The 19,699-nt window shown below is 37.5% G+C and overlaps 1 protein-coding gene across 2 annotated transcripts; it reads left to right on the top strand.

Annotated features, from left to right (window-relative positions):
• The first annotated feature begins 1,172 nt into the window (after positions 1-1,172).
• On the top strand, positions 1,173-19,150 carry LOC121411122 (heat shock cognate 71 kDa protein-like). 2 transcript variants are annotated; one of them, XR_005969426.1, is made up of 11 exons: positions 1,173-1,294; positions 7,113-7,333; positions 11,487-11,692; positions 12,066-12,218; positions 12,755-13,038; positions 13,415-13,692; positions 14,264-14,502; positions 14,910-15,072; positions 16,369-16,601; positions 17,595-18,120; positions 18,165-19,150. XR_005969426.1 is itself a non-coding variant. In XM_041603648.1 (10 exons), exons 2-10 carry the CDS (start codon positions 7,129-7,131, stop codon positions 17,814-17,816), a joined length of 1,983 nt encoding a protein of 660 aa, XP_041459582.1. In that variant the 5' UTR covers positions 1,173-1,294; positions 7,113-7,128; the 3' UTR covers positions 17,817-19,150. The 2 variants fall into 2 exon arrangements, 1 of the variants encoding a protein (XP_041459582.1); XM_041603648.1 differs by having other exon boundaries at positions 17,595-19,150.
• The last annotated feature ends 549 nt before the right edge of the window (positions 19,151-19,699 follow it).

The following is a 19,699-nucleotide window of genomic DNA, read 5'->3' as shown; positions in this document are numbered from 1 at the left end:
GAGTGAGCACCACTTACTTTTGAAAAGTTGGTGAAAAATGATTTGCGCAGAACTTTGAAATAGTTATGCGAATAAAAGTAGACCTTAATCATGAAGAACACGTGGAAATTAGTTAGTAAAATTGATTTGAAGATATCTTTTACCTTTTAAACTTGTTTCCTTGTCCAAACACTTCGAAGAGTGCATTGCGCCCCATCCCACTCCCCCACATACCCAGTCCATGGTGACGATATTTGCTTTACATGCACTGAGCTGTGATTTACTTAAAAGGCTTAGGCTTGATTTTCATTTTGTTAATCATTGCCAAGCTTGGGAAAAGTGTGGAGAAACAAGTATTAAATGAAAAATGAAATGTAAACCAACTTTAAATGATAAAAACTTAGTGAAAAATGCTGGAGATGTCTGATATAAACTTTTGTTCAGATTCAGTTATGTCCTCAGATCCAGCTGGCACAAAAAGGGTAAAGGTTGTGCTTACTAAGTGTTGAAATTTCAAATTTGGGCGGCAAAATTGTTACAAAATGCTTGAATGCATCCGTTTTATGTCAATTGGCTAAAAGTGCTAGGAAAATTTATGAGAAATGCTTCGCAGGGTAAGTTTGATTTCGCCCTTTCCCCTTGACACAGCGTGAAAACAAGCATTTCTGCGCAAACAGATTTCTGCGAGCTTTACAAAAATGGACAGTGCTCACTCAAGTGTAACATTCTGTCAAAATTTTTACTTTCATTGGATAGATGAGACCCAAACCCATAATTATATGTGAAAAAATTGCCCACATGTTGTACATTTGTTAATTCCCATGGCTTTTTCAAAGTGTAAACTTTTTTTTGATACGCACTGTATATATATATATATATGTATATATATATATATATATATTTATATATATATATATGTATATAATAATTTCGGCGCGAATGGCGGCGGCCGAGATCAGAAGGGGGGCCATCATGCACCCCCCCCCCCCCCCGGTCCTCGATAGATCTCAAATGCAAAATACCAAAGATAACAGTATACAACGATTGGTAATTTACCGCGTGCGGCACTTTACTTAGTCACGTGCTATGGTCACGTGATGGTCTCGGATCTTACATAATGGTCTTTCTAGATCTTTCTAAACTGCTGCCGGTATTTTATGTGCCACGTCCGTATACAGATTATAGTAGTACAGCGATACACGTGCACGTACGCGGGTTAGCATTTTTGGCAGCAGCAGGAAGAAAGGAACACGCTGGACCAACTGGGAGCAGAGAAGTCTTCTTCTTTTTGAGTTTTTCAGTCATTGAATCGAAGGCAAGTGGAGTTTAAACTTTTAAATCTGTTGTAAGCCGGAGAAACTTAACTAAGTCGAGTAGATTTAAACTAACTTTCTAACAATGTCTAATAACTGTAAAATCTGATTTTATTTTCTTCATGACGAGGCCGGACTGTCTCACCCACGAAAAAGAGGAGAAGGAATTCGGAACTGAATGCAGAGTCACAATATGACTTCGTAATAATTCCACAATCGTGATAAGCATACCGTAAGGGCACTAGTAGCTAGTATTCAACCCGTTCATGCCGTTTGGAGAGTTTCCTCAAATTATAGAAACATAGAATTTACCTGAATTTCAGACCCGTCTTATTTCTAACTTCATAAGAGCAAATGCTGGTTATTTTTCCATTATTTTTTTGGCAGTGTATACAGCCACACGCGTGTGTCTTTACCATCCAGCCACACGCGTGTGGTTATATCCAGAACACATATCTGTGGATACCGCCACACGCCGCCAGTAATAACAGTAAAACACGTATGTCTGACCGTCTATATCACGATCAAAATAACCTCATTTCTTCATTAAATTCTTACATTCTAAACCCCTTTGATATCCTTAGATCGTTTCAATTTCATTCTCACCGTCTTCTCTCCTTGCTTTTCTTGTCTTGTTACAAACGGTCGTCTGTTTAACAGCAAATTCTCTTTTTCTACTTGTGTCGATTCTGGCTTCCTTCGCGGTGGCAGACCCATACAGCGTTAGCGCAGCGCAGTATAGTAGACATACACAGTTTGGGTTTCGTACGTACGCGCACATAGCCTAGATTCAGTAGAGAATCGACACAAGTAGAAAAAGTGTGGAAATTTGCTATTTAACAGGCGGCCTTTTGTAACAAGACAAGAAAAGCAAGGAAAGAAGACGGTGAGAATGAAATTGAAACAATTTAAAGAAATCAAAGGGGTTTAGAATGTAAGAATTTAATGAAGAAATGAGGTTATTTTGATCGTGATATAGACGGTCAGACCTATACCGCGGTACGTGTTTTACTGTTATTACTGGCGGCGTGTGGCGGTATCCACAGATAGGTGTTCTGGATATAACCACACGCGTGTGGCTGGATGGTAAAGACACACGCGTGTGGCTGTATACACTGCCTATTTTTTTCTTCAACCATTTGAGATGAGACCAAACAGGGAATTAATCAAAGCCAGAGACTTACATAGATCTAATTTACCAATATAAACCCTTTTGAGATTTGCTATCTATCCTCACTAGGTTGAATACTAGTGCAATTCAGTGCAAAAGGCCATCGGCGCATAATTCGATCCTACGCGCATACAGTCGACAGATTGATAAATTTTATCAATCTGTCGACTGTAAAGAAAATGCCGACAACAGATTACCCTGGAAATAACCAGTAGAGGCGCTGGTCAGAAAATTGGGATCGTCCCAGTTTACAGGGACTGTCTCACAGTTTATAAATATAAGGATTTCTTCACACAAGAAATCTAGGAATGTTCATTGACCTGTCAAGTGCCGACACCAATCAAGTGTGCTAGTCAATGTAAACATATCAGGTTTCATAACAAGATTATTGGAAGATGGTGAGTCATGAAAAATAGACGGTGAACTGGGGGGAATTGAGGTCGCTGCATCTATTTTTAGCACTCATTTTCCGTAATTGCTGTTTTTGTCTCATAGGGGGAAGTGAAAAAGAAACGTCCCCATAAACAAGGACAGTCTCAATTCATCAAGACATGATTTGTATTGGTTTATAAGGATATCCTTGTTTTCTGGGACAATCCCAATTTTTGGACCAGCGCCTCTACTGATAACAAAGGTATGAAATTAAGATAGTTTCCATATTTCTAAATATTTTTGGAAATATGTCAAAATCTTTGAATTATGCCGGGTTGAATACTAGTGCCCTTACGTTATACGGTATGGATCCGGGGGGGGGGGATGGGGAGCTCTGTTGGCATGGTTGTAGCTCAAAAAAAAAGGGGGAAAGGAAAAGAGGGGAGAAAGAAATCATAGAAAACCATTGGCATTGAGAGAATATCTATTGCACATTCTGGTATATAAAATTACACAATATTAAAATTCAAATAAAAGATATTCAACAAACATTAAAATCATGTAGGCCCTAGGCCTATGACAATGCCAGGCAAGATAAAAGAAATAAAGAGCAGTATTGGGAAGAATTCGAATACCCATCATGCCCATGCATGCCACAAAAACTACAAATGTACAGTTGTCCTCAAAATTATTCATACCCCATTGAAAATAACAGTCTTTGTTAGATTCTTCCTTTGTAAAAGCTATTATGTTGGTACTTCCTGTGTATCTTTTGTCTACTTGTTGCTATGCACAAATCCACATATGAGTTGGCTAAACTTCATTTGCATAATAATAGATAAGTCCAAAAGTTATTTTTCCCTCATGTTCAGAATTATTCATACCCCTGACAATACCTCAACAAAAATGTTCTTTCTTCATAGTATCCATTGTTTTCCTTTCCTGAGAATGTGTTAATCTTTGTCCTATAGTTATTTCAAGATGTTCCAATGGATTAAATACCTTTTTTGTTGACCAAATGTTAAACTATTGTCAAACACATAGCATCTTTCCATAAGACTATAAATAGAGGAAACGTGTTCTGGTCATTCTCAGTTTCTGATCATCATGGCCAAGAAGGAGCTCAGTGAGGACCTACGGCAACGTCTTGTGCGTGCCCACATTGAAGGAAAGGGTTATAAGGCCATTTCGAAGCAATATGATGTCCCTGTGGCAACCGTGCAGAGCATTATCAACAAGCACAAGAAGTTCAATACTGTTAAAAACCTCTGTGGGCGTGGCAGGAAGAGAAAGGTGTCCCCCAAACTTGCCAGGAAAATCTGCCGAGAGGTCAACAACAACCCCCGGACCACAACCAAGGCCCTACTTCGAACGCTTGACCAGGCAGGGACGAAGGTGTCACGGTCCACTATTGAGCGAGTCTTGCACAGAGGAGGTCTCCATGGACGTAGGCCTCGGAAGACCCCGCTGCTCAGGAAGAAGCATCTGGAGGCTCGCCTAGCCTTTGTAGGGACAGTGATTTTCCGCGATCGCGGAAAACGGACGGAATTCACGGAAAATGCCTTTTGAAACGGAAAGTGGCATTTCAAACGGAAAATCACGGAAAACGTATTTTCCCTCAAAATACACAGAATAGCAACAGAAATTACTCCAAAATAACAACAAAATGAGAATATTAAATGGCCACAAAACCCCAGAAAACACGATCTCACTTCGCTACAATCATGACAATTCACACATCGTGATTGCTCTCGACATCAGCACACTCGATAGTACCACTCGATAGTACCCCGCGATCGTACCCGGCCAGCCAGCCGGGTTGAGCTTCACATCGCTTCAGATCGCTCAACTGCACGGTCGTGTGTTGCTGCCCTCTACGTTTGAAGATGTAACAGCACGATATCGTGGTCTTAAAATCCAAGATGGCGGATTGGCGAAAGTCGTTGACTGATGATAACGATGTCCAAAAAACCCCAAAATTATCGATGAAATTCAATTTCACCGTAAAATAATGCTAATTATGTGAAAGGTGAGGATGTATGCATGCTAAATCAGTTTGAAAAATCATTAAATACACCAGCATAGATCCGATTAGAACGGATTCTATTGTGTTGTTGGTACAGTAGCAGATACAAATTTTGGCCAGTGCGAGTGTATGCGCTTTGATTTTGCTATTCAATGTGTAAACGGAATTGTCACTTTTCCGTGTGTACAACGTCTATGGGGAAACGGAATTTCCGTTTTCTGACGTGCTGAAACGGAATTTGTGATTTTCTGAAACGGAAAAGGCCATTTTTTTAAACGGAAAATCACTGTCCCTACCTTTGCTAAAGGTCATCTAAAGCAAGATTCCAGCTTTTGGTCAACCATCCTGTGGTCTGATGAGACAAAGTTGGAGTTATTTGGCCATATGGATGTTGAATACGTCTGGAGGAAAAAAGGAGAAGCATACACTCCAAAGAACACTGTGCCCACCGTCAAGCATGGTGGTGGAAACATAATGCTATGGGGATGCTTCTCTTCCAGTGGCACAGGCAACCTCGTCAAGGTCCAAGGAATCATGAGAAAGGAGGATTACATCACGATCCTTGATGAAAACGTGAAGGAATCCGCTGAGAAACTCCAGCTTGGCCCTAATTGGAAGTACCAGCAGGACAATGATCCAAAACATACCGCCAAGGTAGTGAAGAAATGGTTCAAGGACAATGATGTCAACGTCCTCGAATGGCCAAGTCAGAGTCCTGACCTGAATCCAATTGAGAACTTGTGGCGAGACTTGAAGACCAGAGTGTTGGCTAGGAAACCGACCAACCTGTCCCAGCTTGAGGCTTTTGCCAAGGAAGAGTGGGCCAACATCCCCCAGAAGACATGCAGGAAGCTTGTGGACACGTACAAGAACCGTCTAGAAGCAGTCATAAGAAACAAAGGCTATGCTATTGACTATTAAAGAAAGACATTGGACTCAGTAAACCTAGGGTATGAATAATTTTGAACATGGCATTTTTTGAAAATCCATGAATAAAATACCCTGAAATGATGAATTTCTTGAATTGTGTATTGTTATTCTTTCACATGTTGGTCACATATAACTGATATACACACTTGACAAAATGCATTCATTTCATCACAAAAATAAAAAATCATAAAAATTAACAAGGGTATGAATAATTTTGAGGACAACTGTATGCGGGAAGAACCAGCATGTCAATTTTTTTATTTCAAGTCTTTTTCACTTGCTAATTCTCTATAAATACTAACATCCTCTAAAAGTAAAAGAACTGTCATGTGACTTTGCACCTTTCTGCCTGCATATCAATTGCTTTTCAAGGTTTGTTTCTTTTTTTTTTATTATACTTTACAAATTGCCATGGCTCAACTTGCCCCATGTTGGCTGGCTCAAAGTACCCCAGTCCGATCTTAATGTGATATTTTCACATCCACACATTTCTTATGCATCCATCATGTGAAAGACTATGACAAGAATGAAGATCCATACCTGGACTAACAATATTGTTCTTATTTCTTTATTATATTTAAAGAGAAATGCCAGTAGTTGCAGTAAACACTGATTTAATGAGAAAGTCTGTAAAACCAGGCTCAATTGTCAGAATATCGAGGATCTAGATCTGGTACAGTTACATAAACTGAACTTTGTGAAATCTTGAAATCTACGCTGAAAAACGTTCACACTGAAGCTCACCAACACAGATAGTCACATGTCGGACAGTGTATTATTATTGCTGGAATAAAGACCCGACGGACGTGACCGAATCTGCGCTTATTTTGCTTCTCAGCAATTACAGTTTCTCCCAGAATCCTTTGGCACATATTTTTTATTCATACAAACAGACACTTGGGTGGTCATATTAGATTCTGTAAAAAGTCATTTTGAGATAGTTACCAAAACTGGAATTTATTTTTAAAGACGTGTGTGGGTTAAAAGCACTGATCCATTTTACACCCTTTTTTACTTTTATGGCTGAAATCTTTATTTTTCCCACTAAAATAGTACTTTTTATTTCAAAGTTGAAAATAATGTGTGGGGTAAAGGGTTATGTAATGGGTCATCAATACATGACACCACCACAATGTCTGACTCATTCATTTTTGGCGTAGGGGTGGTTGCTCAACTTTCTCCTATGCTCAATTTACCCTGCCTTCCCCTATATTTCAAAGTGAGCACCATTGCTATATTGAATCACATAATTCAGTCGAGACTGCCGAGGCAATCCACTGTATTATGTAGACCTATATGTTCATTGTTCGTGTCATTACAGATAAATAAAACCAAACATGTCTAAGGGACCAGCAGTTGGTATTGATCTTGGAACAACATACTCATGTGTTGGAGTATTCCAGCATGGAAAAGTAGAAATCATTGCCAATGACCAAGGAAACAGAACAACTCCAAGCTATGTAGCCTTCACAGATACTGAGCGTCTGATTGGAGATGCAGCAAAGAACCAGACAGCCATGAATCCCACTAACACAATCTTTGGTATGTACATTTATATTGAAAATAGCATTACGATATCCTTGTTTATGAATCATTCTGTTCAGCCCATAGCACGTATGTTCATCACCCATAGGTTATGTATCAACCCAGTGGAGTTCGCCATTAAAGGCCTTTGCACAGTTTCAACGTTGGTGTCGTGATACTTTTTAATAAAGAAAATGTGTGTCGTACCCATGACAACATGTATTGTTGCTGGAATTTCCAGGAATTTAAAATGGATATGGTGTGATCAAACTATGAAAATTTATAACCCATATGTCAATGGTCATATCAAGACTTTAGTTCAGAATATCGTGCACAAATAAAGGCAGATCAGCCTAATTTCATATCATTGTCTAATACGTAATAGATCGGGTGTGGGGGTGGGGGTAAAAAATTTCAACATTCTATTCTACCAAGTTCTCAATTTTTTTTATTCTTTCTTTCTATAGTATGTCATTTTGTTGTTATTTCTTTGTATATTTCTGTTGAGTTTGACAACTCTCCGGTTTTTTTTAATGTGTAAGCTAGATGAATAGTCAGTGGATCTTGGGGCATATGGCAATTGAAATCACGTATGTCAAGTGGCGTTATCATCTGATCGGGGGGGGGGGGGGGTGAGAGCAATATAAAAGTATCGAGCTGCAATTAAAAAAAAATGTCCCCCCCCTCCATAAAGAGCTGTTAGTAGACGGGGATATATAAATCGTGTGTGAAGGGGGTGGCGGTCAAAGCAATATATTGAGTTAAAAATTCAACAAAAATATTTAAGGGTACCACCAAAGAGCGAGCTTTTTTTTCCAAGTATTTGTCCTAAAATTTAAATATTCTGGGCAATGTTTGTGATCCTCAATGTGTATCCACCAACTAAATAATTACCGCCAGCGCGAAGCGCGAACAGACAATTTATCTTATCAAAAAGGGATTAAAATATTTGATATTCCGATCTGTAAAAGGGACAATTTAGGCTCTGTATTTCAAGCACTTTGTGGGAAAATTGTTATAGGTGGATATGGATCACAGTTTGAAATAAGCTGATATGTTTCAATATATTCCTTTGAGCTTTGACATATAGCACCCGGACATCCTTAGAACATTATGCCATCAAATGAAAATGATGACTATGTTCATATTTCTCTTCCAAAGCGCGAAATAGAACTTGTCAATATTCCATTTTTAAAAATGACATAGTAATTATTAAATTGACATCTTATCTATTAATGTAATAAGCCTAATGAGCCCGTGAAAATCTTTTAGTATTATGGCTTGAAAACTGGACATTAAAAACACTTTTGCAATTATGATGCGCGACTTAATATATAAGAGGAAGGGATTACGACAAAGTAATTTTACAGCTACAACTGTAGTAAAGTATATTCATTTGCGAAAAAAAGGTAATTCTTTTTTATCTTAAAACCGTTCCGGTGATATTCATAATGTAATTTATATTCAAAGAAGTAAATTGTGTCAGGAACTCGTTGGCTGCAGTAAATAAATAGTTTGTATCATATCCAATTTTAGTCGAAGTGCCGGAATCGAGCTCTTTGGTATTAACACCGCTTGAAAAAACCAATTATGTACATTGAAGACTAAACGCTGACTAAACAAAAGAAAAATATAAACTGATTGAAATTGCCATGCATTGCATACAATGACATACATGCAGTATTTTGTTTCTTTTACACAAAGAAAACTCAGACTATGCAGAAGCGGATCTAGAGGGGGGGTTGCAACCCCCCCCCAAAAAAAAAAAAAAAAAATCCGCGGACCATTTTTTAATTTAATTTTATTCTATTTCTATGTATTCATTTAACCTCTATACCAAAAATTAGTGGAGTTTTAGATGCAAGAAAACGCCATATTCACACACAGATTTTCAAAAAATTTCTCTCCTGTGGGAGGGGGGGGGGACACCCCTCCCACACCCTCTCCCCTCGCTCGGTCCGCTCGCTTGGACTCGGTCGCTTCGCTCCCTCGCATACCACCCCAACCACCCTTTATAAAAAGCTGGATCCACCCCTGCTATGACACCCATCATGATTTTTGCTTACAATATGATTATATTTACATCACAATTTAGATGATTATAGACACCCCACGCACACATATGCGCTATGTATACAGTCCAATGTGAGTATGTTACATAATGCAATCTTGACATAAATTTGCCTTTTAGTAATTCAGGAAAGAAATAATAATTCTCGAAAATGAAATCATTCATGTGTCAGGTTTATTCCGAGCATTTTCGAAAATCGTTTAGCCATCAATTTTCACAGATTAAGTGACAAAATTAAGCATTAAAGTGCAAAGTGATCATTACAAGGGAAAAGGTACGTAGAAAATATGACCTTACACCAGTATGGGACTAGATATCCGTCCCCGCAGACACGGCGATCAGCCAGTGTGCGCACGCTAAAATTTATCATTCTGCGGCTCGCGTGCTAGGAAATAACTGGATTTTTCTCTCAATTACGAAACTCATTGTGGAAAAGGTTATCCCCCATGCATTGATATACTCGTAAAATTTAGCGTCATGTATCATTTACACACAAAAAATAGAATATAACCCTTCTTTTGGAGAACTATTAGTAAGTTGTTCGAATCTAACTATTTTCTTTTGAAAATATAAAAAAAATTACCTGATTTCAAATGCCTGTCTTTTCCTTAAAAAAACTGGAGCACAAAATCCACTGCCGTTATCATTTATGAAAAATTCTAAAAAATGTACTAAGATGCTTTTAAAGAAAATGAAAATTTAAGGGGATTCGAAAATAAGGATTTTTCAATGTTATATCAAATTTCTGTTATATTTTCATCAATTTTGGGATTGCATCGAAATGACTGATAATTCGAAGTCTACCCACACAGTGCTTGTAAATTTGGTATATGTTGGTAAACTGATAGTTAACGTAAATGATAAACATTCATAGCCTCACTAAAATTTAACGATTCCACTGTTTTTATGATTTTAATGTCGCAGACATTTTAGAGAGTGAAAAAAGGGATGCTCACGAACGTCTCTAACAATACGGCTAAGCGAGAAGACCTTTCAATGGCGCGCTCCACTGATTTGAGGCCGTGAACATACGTGATAGAGTGGCAAAATCTGCTGATTTTGGTAATCTGCTGATTAGTCTACACCCAATTCATCTACAGACCCAGTCAGCAATCTTTGAGCATAGTTTACACTCAGATGTTACACTCGAGCAAGAACAAAGGAAATGGTCTAGTGAATCTATTGTTCTGGCTTGGTCACTCTATTGTTCTGGACCCGAGTGTAAATTTGAGTGTTAAGTACACTCAAAGAATGCTGACTGCCACTGTACTTTCTGTTTTCCCTCATCTCACATGATCTAATGCTAGTTTGTCTTTAACCAGTTTGTATACCAAGACTACTATCCATTTGGTTTAATTGCCATTAAGCCCATTTGCCATTTTATCTAATTTTCATTTGGGCTATTACCCATTTCCACTATTTCTAACACCACTTGGTTTACATAGTTAGATTTGAAACAAGATCAGGAGACAAAACTAAAGGTAATGAGTAGAAGTGGGAAATTATACCAACTGGACATGTATGAGACTAACTGTTGTGTTGACCAATTGGCAATGGGTTTAGCCCATGTGGTATTAGATTTTGACATTCTTATGAAGTAAACCAGATCAATTGAATGTCGACCAGGAATTTGTACAACATTTACATGGAGATTGGAGGTACTAAAACTTTGCTGGAATTCTTTAATTGATTCCAGTATGGAGCTTGAATTTTAATTTTTAATGTGACAAGTAAAATGACAAAATCATATCTTTGCTAACATTTTTCATCATACCTTAATTCAATTTTGAATTCACAAGACATGTTCGAATAACATGAATTGAAAATTTTCTTAAGACTCTATGTAAAATTGTAATGTCCAAATTGACTTCTAGGCCCCATTGCATAAAGAGTTACTATTATGATAACTACGATTGGTAATACTGACCAAAATTCAACAGCCTATCAAAATCAAGCATTGCATGGCAAAATTAACCATGATATTCAACAGGGCCCTGATCATGAAAACTGTTGGAAGGGCCTGATAGAAAGCATATTTTTTAAGCCTAAATGTTGGTGTACATGTAAATGAATGGTTTTTCCCCCTGCATACCTCAACAGATGCAAAGCGTCTCATTGGTCGGGACTTCACAGATACCAATGTCCAACTAGATATGAAACATTGGCCTTTCACAGTTGTTAAGGATGGCAAAAGACCGAAGATTCAAGTGGAGTTTAAAGCAGAGACCAAGACCTTCAATGCTGAGGAGATCAGTTCCATGGTCCTCGTAAAGATGAAAGAGACTGCAGAAGCATACCTAGGAAAGGTACGCATGCTCAATATTAAAGCATTCAAAAGAAAGATTCGAAACCTGAGCAAAGCTTGATCTGTATGATTGTTTTCTTGAATAAGTGATTGAAAAATTAGAATTTCTTGAAATTACCACATTGATTAAAGTTTTCCATGCATTTGTTCTTGAAAAACGGTGAATAATTTTGCCCACCAAATTTAAAAGATTTTTGGTCATAAGAAAAAAGCTTTCAAGTATTAAAGTCCTATGTAAATATCTGTTTGTGTAACAGTCTTCAAAAAGTGGAGCAAATTGCTGGAAAATAACTCCCTGATTTGTATGATTCATCATTTATTTTCATTGTTGTAAATCTGATCAAATTCCAAAATATTTTTTTTTTTCTTTATAGAAAGTAACAGATGCTGTTGTCACAGTACCAGCATACTTCAATGATTCTCAGAGACACGCAACCAAGGATGCTGGTGTGATTGCTGGTCTTAACGTCTTACGTATCATCAATGAACCTACTGCTGCTGCTATTGCTTATGGACTGGACAAGAAGGTAATCACCAGACTTGGAATAACCTATTTTTGTGTCTTCTGCATGGCAAAGTCTAATCTTTTCTTTTGATTGCAGTAACATCAACATACAAAATTGTAACCTTTTTGGATAAGAGACCCATTTTCTATGAGGGGGCGGGGGGTGTTTGATTTGATGCAACCCCCCTCCCCCACATTTTCCACTACCACCTTTTGTAAGTGTTTGTAGAGAGTCGATGCAAATGAAGTTTGTCATCTTATTCATGAAGATATTGTTATATTTTATTCATAGTTATACTTTAAAGAGACTGCAATTACTGGATAATTTTTGCCTTTGAGTTACCTCACTTTATATAGCTAGTAGAGTGCTAAATTTTGAAAATATAGATTTTTACATTTCCAACAAAAATCTACTATAACATTGTGCAAATTTATGCAATGCTAATGCGATCATACAATGCATGCTCATGTTTGTGGATGTTATAGCTATATCCAGTTAAAATAAGCACTGTAAACATCTGAGCAAGGTCATTTCATGTCCATTTGTTTTGTTTCTAGACTGCTGAAGAGCCGGAGCGTAATGTCTTGATTTTTGACCTGGGAGGTGGCACCTTTGATGTCTCTGTGCTGTCGATAGATGAGGGCATCTTTGAAGTCAAGGCAACATCTGGAGACACTCACTTAGGAGGAGAGGATTTTGATAACCGCATGGTCAAGTTTTTCATTGAAGAGTTCAAGAGGAAGCAGAAGAAAGATATCACTTCAAACAAGAGGGCTGTTAGGAGACTGAGAACGGCTTGTGAAAGGGCCAAGAGAACACTCTCATCTACTACACAAGCTAAGTAGGTGCTTCGTTCTAAAAATTATTACTTGAACCCATCTTATGTCACATGATGGTGATAATGATGCTTTCTCATATTTCTTGTCTCACGATTTCCATGTTTTCCCAGAAAATTTTACATTACATTCACCTGTGCCTAAATGTGTGTATCAAAAAAAAATTTATTCAATTGCCAGCAACCATTCGAACAATGGTAATTTGTGGATAATTTCACATGACATAAGTGTCTGCATATATAATCTTGATGGATTTTCAATCATCATAGTGTTACGGTTAATTTCCTACTAATTAAATGGAGTTGGGCATCACCTTTGCTACTGTTACTATGAGATTGCTGATAGTAAATTAATGCCATGTTTGTTTCCTTTTCTCTGAAGCATCGAGATTGACTCGCTTTTTGAAGGCATAGACTTCTATACCTCCATCACACGTGCAAGATTTGAGGAGATGAACGGTGACCTCTTCCGCGGAACTCTGGAACCCGTCGAGAAAGCTCTCCGTGACTCAAAGTTTGACAAAAATCAAATTCATGACATTGTTCTTGTTGGTGGCTCAACCAGGATCCCCAAAATCCAGAAGCTCTTGCAAGATTTCTTCAATGGAAAGGAACTCAACAAGAGCATCAACCCAGACGAGGCTGTAGCCTATGGTGCAGGTGTGTTTCTGTACATAATGATGTAGCATATACCATGCCTTTAGTGTGAGGGCACACCACTACAACACCGGGATAAACCACTTCTGATTTCTTTACTTCAGTTTCTTATGTATATTTTTGGTTCTTTGTTTTTTTATCAACTTTTTAATCTTTTTTTTTTCAACAACACTCATTGGCGATATTATTTCAGCCATGAATAGCAATTATTTAGATGACTTTCGTCTGTAATTGTAAAAATGATTGCTCATTTATACATTTTAGCTGAAAACGGTTTTCTATTGACTTTGTATAAGAAGTCACATTTTTCAGCAATTTTTTATCTGACATGAATTTTCATAATGCATTTCTTTGTAACTGCATACTCTAGTGTCACAAATTTAGTCTAAAAAATTTAGCTAGACTTGAAACTAAAAGTTGGCGATTGCTCGGTCCTTAAACTTCATTGTGAAATTTTAATAATTCATTTAATAAAATCTTTTAACCATACACCCTTGGAGGCAGGAATTTTGATTGTGAAGAGTGATAATCCTTTTAGTTTCATTATTCAAATCTTATTTCACATTGATTACAGCTGTCCAAGCTGCTATCCTCTCTGGTGACAAGTCTGAAGAAGTTTCAGGTCTTCTACTTCTTGATGTTGCCCCACTATCCATGGGTATCGAGACAGCTGGTGGGGTCATGACCTCTCTGATCAAGAGGAATTCAACCATCCCAACGAAGCAGACACAAACATTCACAACCTATGCTGATAACCAGCCAGGTGTGCTCATCCAAGTCTACGAAGGCGAGCGTGTAATGACCAAAGACAATGTAAGTTTATCCTACTTGAATGAAAATTGTTATACAGTTGCAAATTTAGTACTTTTAATGGCTTGGCCAACCATACCAAGATTCTGGTTGCACTTTTTTTGTCATTTCTTTGTCCTCTAAGCCTCTTGGATTTCTGGTATTTCTGTGCCAAGGTTTCATTGCTAATTTTCGGGTTGGCGCCAGGGTTTAAGAAGTTATAGTTTAAGTAACAATTCATTTCGCATTGGTCCAGTGAGACTCACCACAAGCGAGAAATAGTCATAAGTATGGCAATCAACTTCTGGTGGTTGACTGGAACATGATGGGATACAAGGCCCTTTTGAGACCTCACTGGTATTATGGGGCCAGAGGTCTCCCATGATAACACAAGAATTAATGCATTATGTCTTGACTTTTTCTCCTGTCAGAATATACTTGGGAAGTTTGAGCTGGCTGGAATCCCACCAGCACCTAGGGGAGTCCCCCAGATCGATGTATCCTTTGACATTGATGCCAATGGTATCCTGAATGTATCTGCAGTGGATAAGAGTACTGGCAAAGAGAACAAAATCACCATCACCAATGATAGAGGTATGTACATTATTACGATCTTCTGACATGCCGTCCCAAGGATTAAGAAGATTACAGAAGTTGTCACTTGAAGATACTGAGAAAATTCCTTTGTCATATTGTGATACTGGGTGATATAGATTGTCAGGCAATCACAAATCACATTCAGAGAAAGGGTTGAATTACCTCCCCCCCCCTCTTAAGTTGGTATTGGGTCAATATAACAACACTTATGTTTGCCCTCATTAAAGAAGATCACATGTTCGGATGAAAAGAGAGTGCCCCCTGATGAACTCCCCTGGAGATGAATACCTGTAATTTTGATAATGCAACTATCATCCAAAATCTTTCTATTCTAATGCATTAATTTTAAGGGAAAAAATGAATATTTTTTCATGTCAATCCCTGTGATTAAAACCAGTAAAAAGAACTGAACTGTATATTACGCTTTGCGAATTCATATTGAGTAAGAGACCCAAATGTGCAGATCGTATTTCAACCCTTTTCCCCTTCACCACAAGAATAAGGTTTGAATGTAATAGTCTGTTCGGTTTCTGTTTTATACTAGTCTAAGCAATTGTACTATTCATGTCATTATAAATTGGTTGTTATGCTAAGATTTTTTTTTTTTGGGGGGGTAGATTGAAATCAAATTGTCTCCGTTCACATCTATACACGTCACATCCGCAGAGACATTTCAAGCTTAATTGAATATTTTTAAGAATAAAGTTAAGGTTACAAATTTTATTTGCAAGTCAATCCCAGAGGCTGAAATTATAAATATCTTAAGGCTTCATGTTCGCAGAGATGCAGACTATAATCTGTTTCTCAGAAATTGGGCATGTAGATGTGACATGTGTGAACGTACACCACATATTGTGAAATAAAACTTTTGAATGTCATGCAGAATGATTTTTAAGAATTAATCTTATTTTTTTAAGTCTTATGGTTTCTTTCCACTGCCCATGATCTAAGAATTACTGTTTATTTGGTCAATATCTAGATTAGTTAAGGTATGGCAGAGATGAGAAGAATGGCATGTTTCCCAGGTTGAGATAAGCTATTTCCAGTTTGGAATCATCTTGTGCTATTGTGCTTAGACACTTTTGAGTTGGACTTGTGTTATACTATGGGAGGTGGACCCTGCAAGGGTCTGTTATGTGCATACCAAAACATTTCATCTAGTTACTCCGGATAGTGCAGCGGACCAAAGAATGGGGGAAAAAGAGAAAAAAGTGCCTAACCTTGAAATGGGCTCGAAAGGTAATTCTGCCACATCTCAGGTATCTTATACATCTCTTCCTATTCATTCTTTAGATCGTCTTTCGAAAGAAGAGGTTGAGAGGATGGTTGCAGAGGCTGAGAAGTACAAGGAAGATGACGAGAAGGTGAAAGAAAAGATTGCAGCAAAGAATGCCCTTGAGAGCTATGCTTACAACATGAAGAGCACCATGGAAGATGAGAAGATCAAGGACAAGGTTCCAGAAGAAGACAAGACTAAGATCCTTGACAAGTGCAAGGAAGTATTGGATTGGCTGGACTCCAACCAGGTTAGTGTGTTGTTGTATTACTACACCCTTTATGTATTGAGGTAATCCATTTGTTTTTGTTTTCACAATATTCCAAGAACTGTTAAAGGATCAACTTCATACTTGGCTCATTTATGCAAGCGGGAGGAATTATATTTTTTTAAGGGTATCGAGAACAAAAATGAAAGGATAAGTTCTTGTTATAATTCAAAGACTGTTGGAAGGATCACCTTCACATTTGGTCCATGTATGCATAGGGAAGCAATGATGAGCTGAGTAGATGCATGGGTGACAAGGTCATGTAATAACTCTTAGTGACAGATCAACCTGAAATGTGGTTCATACATGCGTAGTTCGAGATTTAGTAGATTTGGGGAGGTATAGATGTTATATACAAATTCATGAAATGGCTCTTTCTAGTGTCACAATTTTTTGACGGATCAACTTCAAACTTGGTTCTTGTATGCCTAGCGACCATTCTCATTACGCTTTCTAAAACTAGTTTACTGGAAACCAGTTCAGGAAACCAGTCTGGAAGATTGCTTCGCTAGCATTCCCACTTGATCACACGAAAGTGGTTTTCAAAATCACTTAATGTAAAGCGATCTTGCTGCTCTGGGAATGCTCTCAGCAGGGCGACACGTTTTGCGTGAAATTTGAAATCGCAGTGTAGGCATCCGACACACACTGTGGGATAGTGTGCTAAAAATATGCGAAGATTGCTTCCCAAAGAACAGTTGCCTCCTCACGCTAAAACCAGTTTAACGAGGCAAAGCTATCTTGGAAACTACACCGCAAGGTGCTGTTCTGAACAGGTTTGGAGGATTGCTTTGACCGTTCTCATTACACATTAAACTAGTTTCCAGTAAACAAGTTTTAGGAAGGTAGTGAGAATGGTGTTTAAGTTGTAGGAGTCATTCTAGAAATAGTGGTCCTAGAATAACAAAAGTTATGCAGTGGTCTTAGAAAAAAAGCAGTACACCAACCATCTCTTATTTTATTTTTTAATCACAGACTGCCGAGAAGGATGAGTTTGAGCACCAACAAAAGGAACTAGAAGGTGTCTGTACACCAATTATCACCAAGATGTACCAAGCTGCAGGCGGTGCTCCTGGTGGTATGCCAGGTGGCATGCCTGGTGGTATGCCTGGCGGTATGCCCGGCGGTATGCCTGGTGGTATGCCCGGTGGAGACAGTGGTACCGGTGGTGGCCCCACCATTGAGGAGGTTGATTAAATACACGGCCAGAAAAACAGAACAGGCATGCGACTTTCCCATCATAAAATGGCAAAATATATTCACATTTGTATTGTGCTTTATTGGTGTTCGATGAATATGTCTAATCACCTGATGGACACAAGTTCAATTACTAGTAATACATGAAATCAAGGACAAATTACTAATATATGAAATCAAAGACTAATTATTTTAAGGCTTTTGGTATTAGTGAACAGTGGAAGCACAATTCAGATTTCATTCCCTAGTTCTATCACCTTGTGAGTTTTCAAAAATGATCCAAATACATCTAAGTTTGTTCAGTAAACAGTGGGATGATCCAAATTCATAAAAGTTAGCTCAACTATCAAACAGTGGGATTCATTACAAGAGAAGTGTCATTGTGTGTACTGTCTTTCATTGCTTTTATCAATTAGATTATTAATATCAAATACTCCCAAGTACTTAACATTAAAAAAGAGAAGATTTTGGGGGTGAAAGATTTCAAGAATCACAAAATCTTTTCTATTTCGAAACAGCACCATGATCCATAAAAACTTCTCAGATATTGTTTTGTATGACAGCTGAATACCTCGTGTTTATATGGGACTCTTTCATTTAAAAAAGAGTGTTGGAGATGGTTGTGCTTTTTTCTCAGGGTATGTTTATTCTATTTTGTCTACCGTGATTATTCCTAACAGGAGCAAAAAGTGAGGTCAAATGTTTGTATACATTAAGATATTTATGCAAATAACTGCCTGTGCATGTATTTACAAAATATTTTGGAGAAATGCCTCTAATGGAAGTCTTCAGATTCGCCTCATTCCAATATTAGAATGTGTGATTTATTTTTTGTGTACATTGATATACAATATGACTTTCTATCTAGGAAACATTGAATGGTATTACTGCTTATTTATAAGGGTTTTTTGCCCATTCCTATCAAAGTGTGTGATGTAATATGGTTCTTTGGTATACAATGCCTTGTCTACACAAATCATGTTGCCTATTTCAAAAGCTGTAAGTTACATGTATGTATCAATTTCTTGTCGGTATTTATTTTGTTTTAAATGTGTGTATCAAGTATGTTCTGTACAATCATTAATGTAAGACAATCCTGACTTCATTATTTTTCCTGTGGTTTCAAGGTATTATTTGCCCTTTTCTGAATATTTATGATGACTGATTGTGTCATTCCTTACTGTTTCTCGTGAATAAATAAAGTTATCAAAATGGAATACATCCATGTATCTGTTTCACAAGTAAGATCTACATAAATATGTTACCAAAATACCAGCAGAATCTACACTTGATATCATACTTGGCTACATTAAATGTCTGTTATGATCCATGTCTGTAACCAAACAGGACTTCATTTTATTTTGTTTGAATCATATCTGTGTATACAGCCCCCCCTCACCAAAAAAATGAGCCTTTTCAAGCTCAAGTCTCAATTCATTTGATAAACTTGTATGACGTGCTCAAGCGAGTGAAACTGTTTGGAAAAAAAAACAGGATCCCTAAAAGTAATTTGGCAGTCAATATCTTAATTTCAAAAAGGAAATTGTTCCAAAAAATTCTATAGTAAATTATGCTTAAAATTTTATTGCAATTTCCTTCGAAGTTTTACCCATTCGTGCATGAAGTATTGACATTTTTACAGCAGATAAAGGAACTTTAGTTCTAAGCTGCCCAACAATATCCTTTTTTTCTATTATGTTTGTGATAATGTTATGATAGAGCATCCAAAATTATTTTCAGTTTTTTTCAGAGATGCTCTTTGTATACATATATTTTGTGACATCACTGCTCAGTATTTTCATATACTCTTGAAAGTAACCTGCAACCATGTGCTTTCTTCCAAATGCGAACCATTGGCAATATTAGAAAATAGAAATACCAAG

This window comes from Lytechinus variegatus, chromosome 3 (assembly GCF_018143015.1).
Source record: "Lytechinus variegatus isolate NC3 chromosome 3, Lvar_3.0, whole genome shotgun sequence".
Lineage (NCBI taxonomy): Eukaryota > Metazoa > Echinodermata > Echinoidea > Temnopleuroida > Toxopneustidae > Lytechinus > Lytechinus variegatus.
The sequence above is the reverse complement of the archived record's forward strand: the minus strand, read 5'-3'. Positions and strand labels throughout refer to the sequence as shown.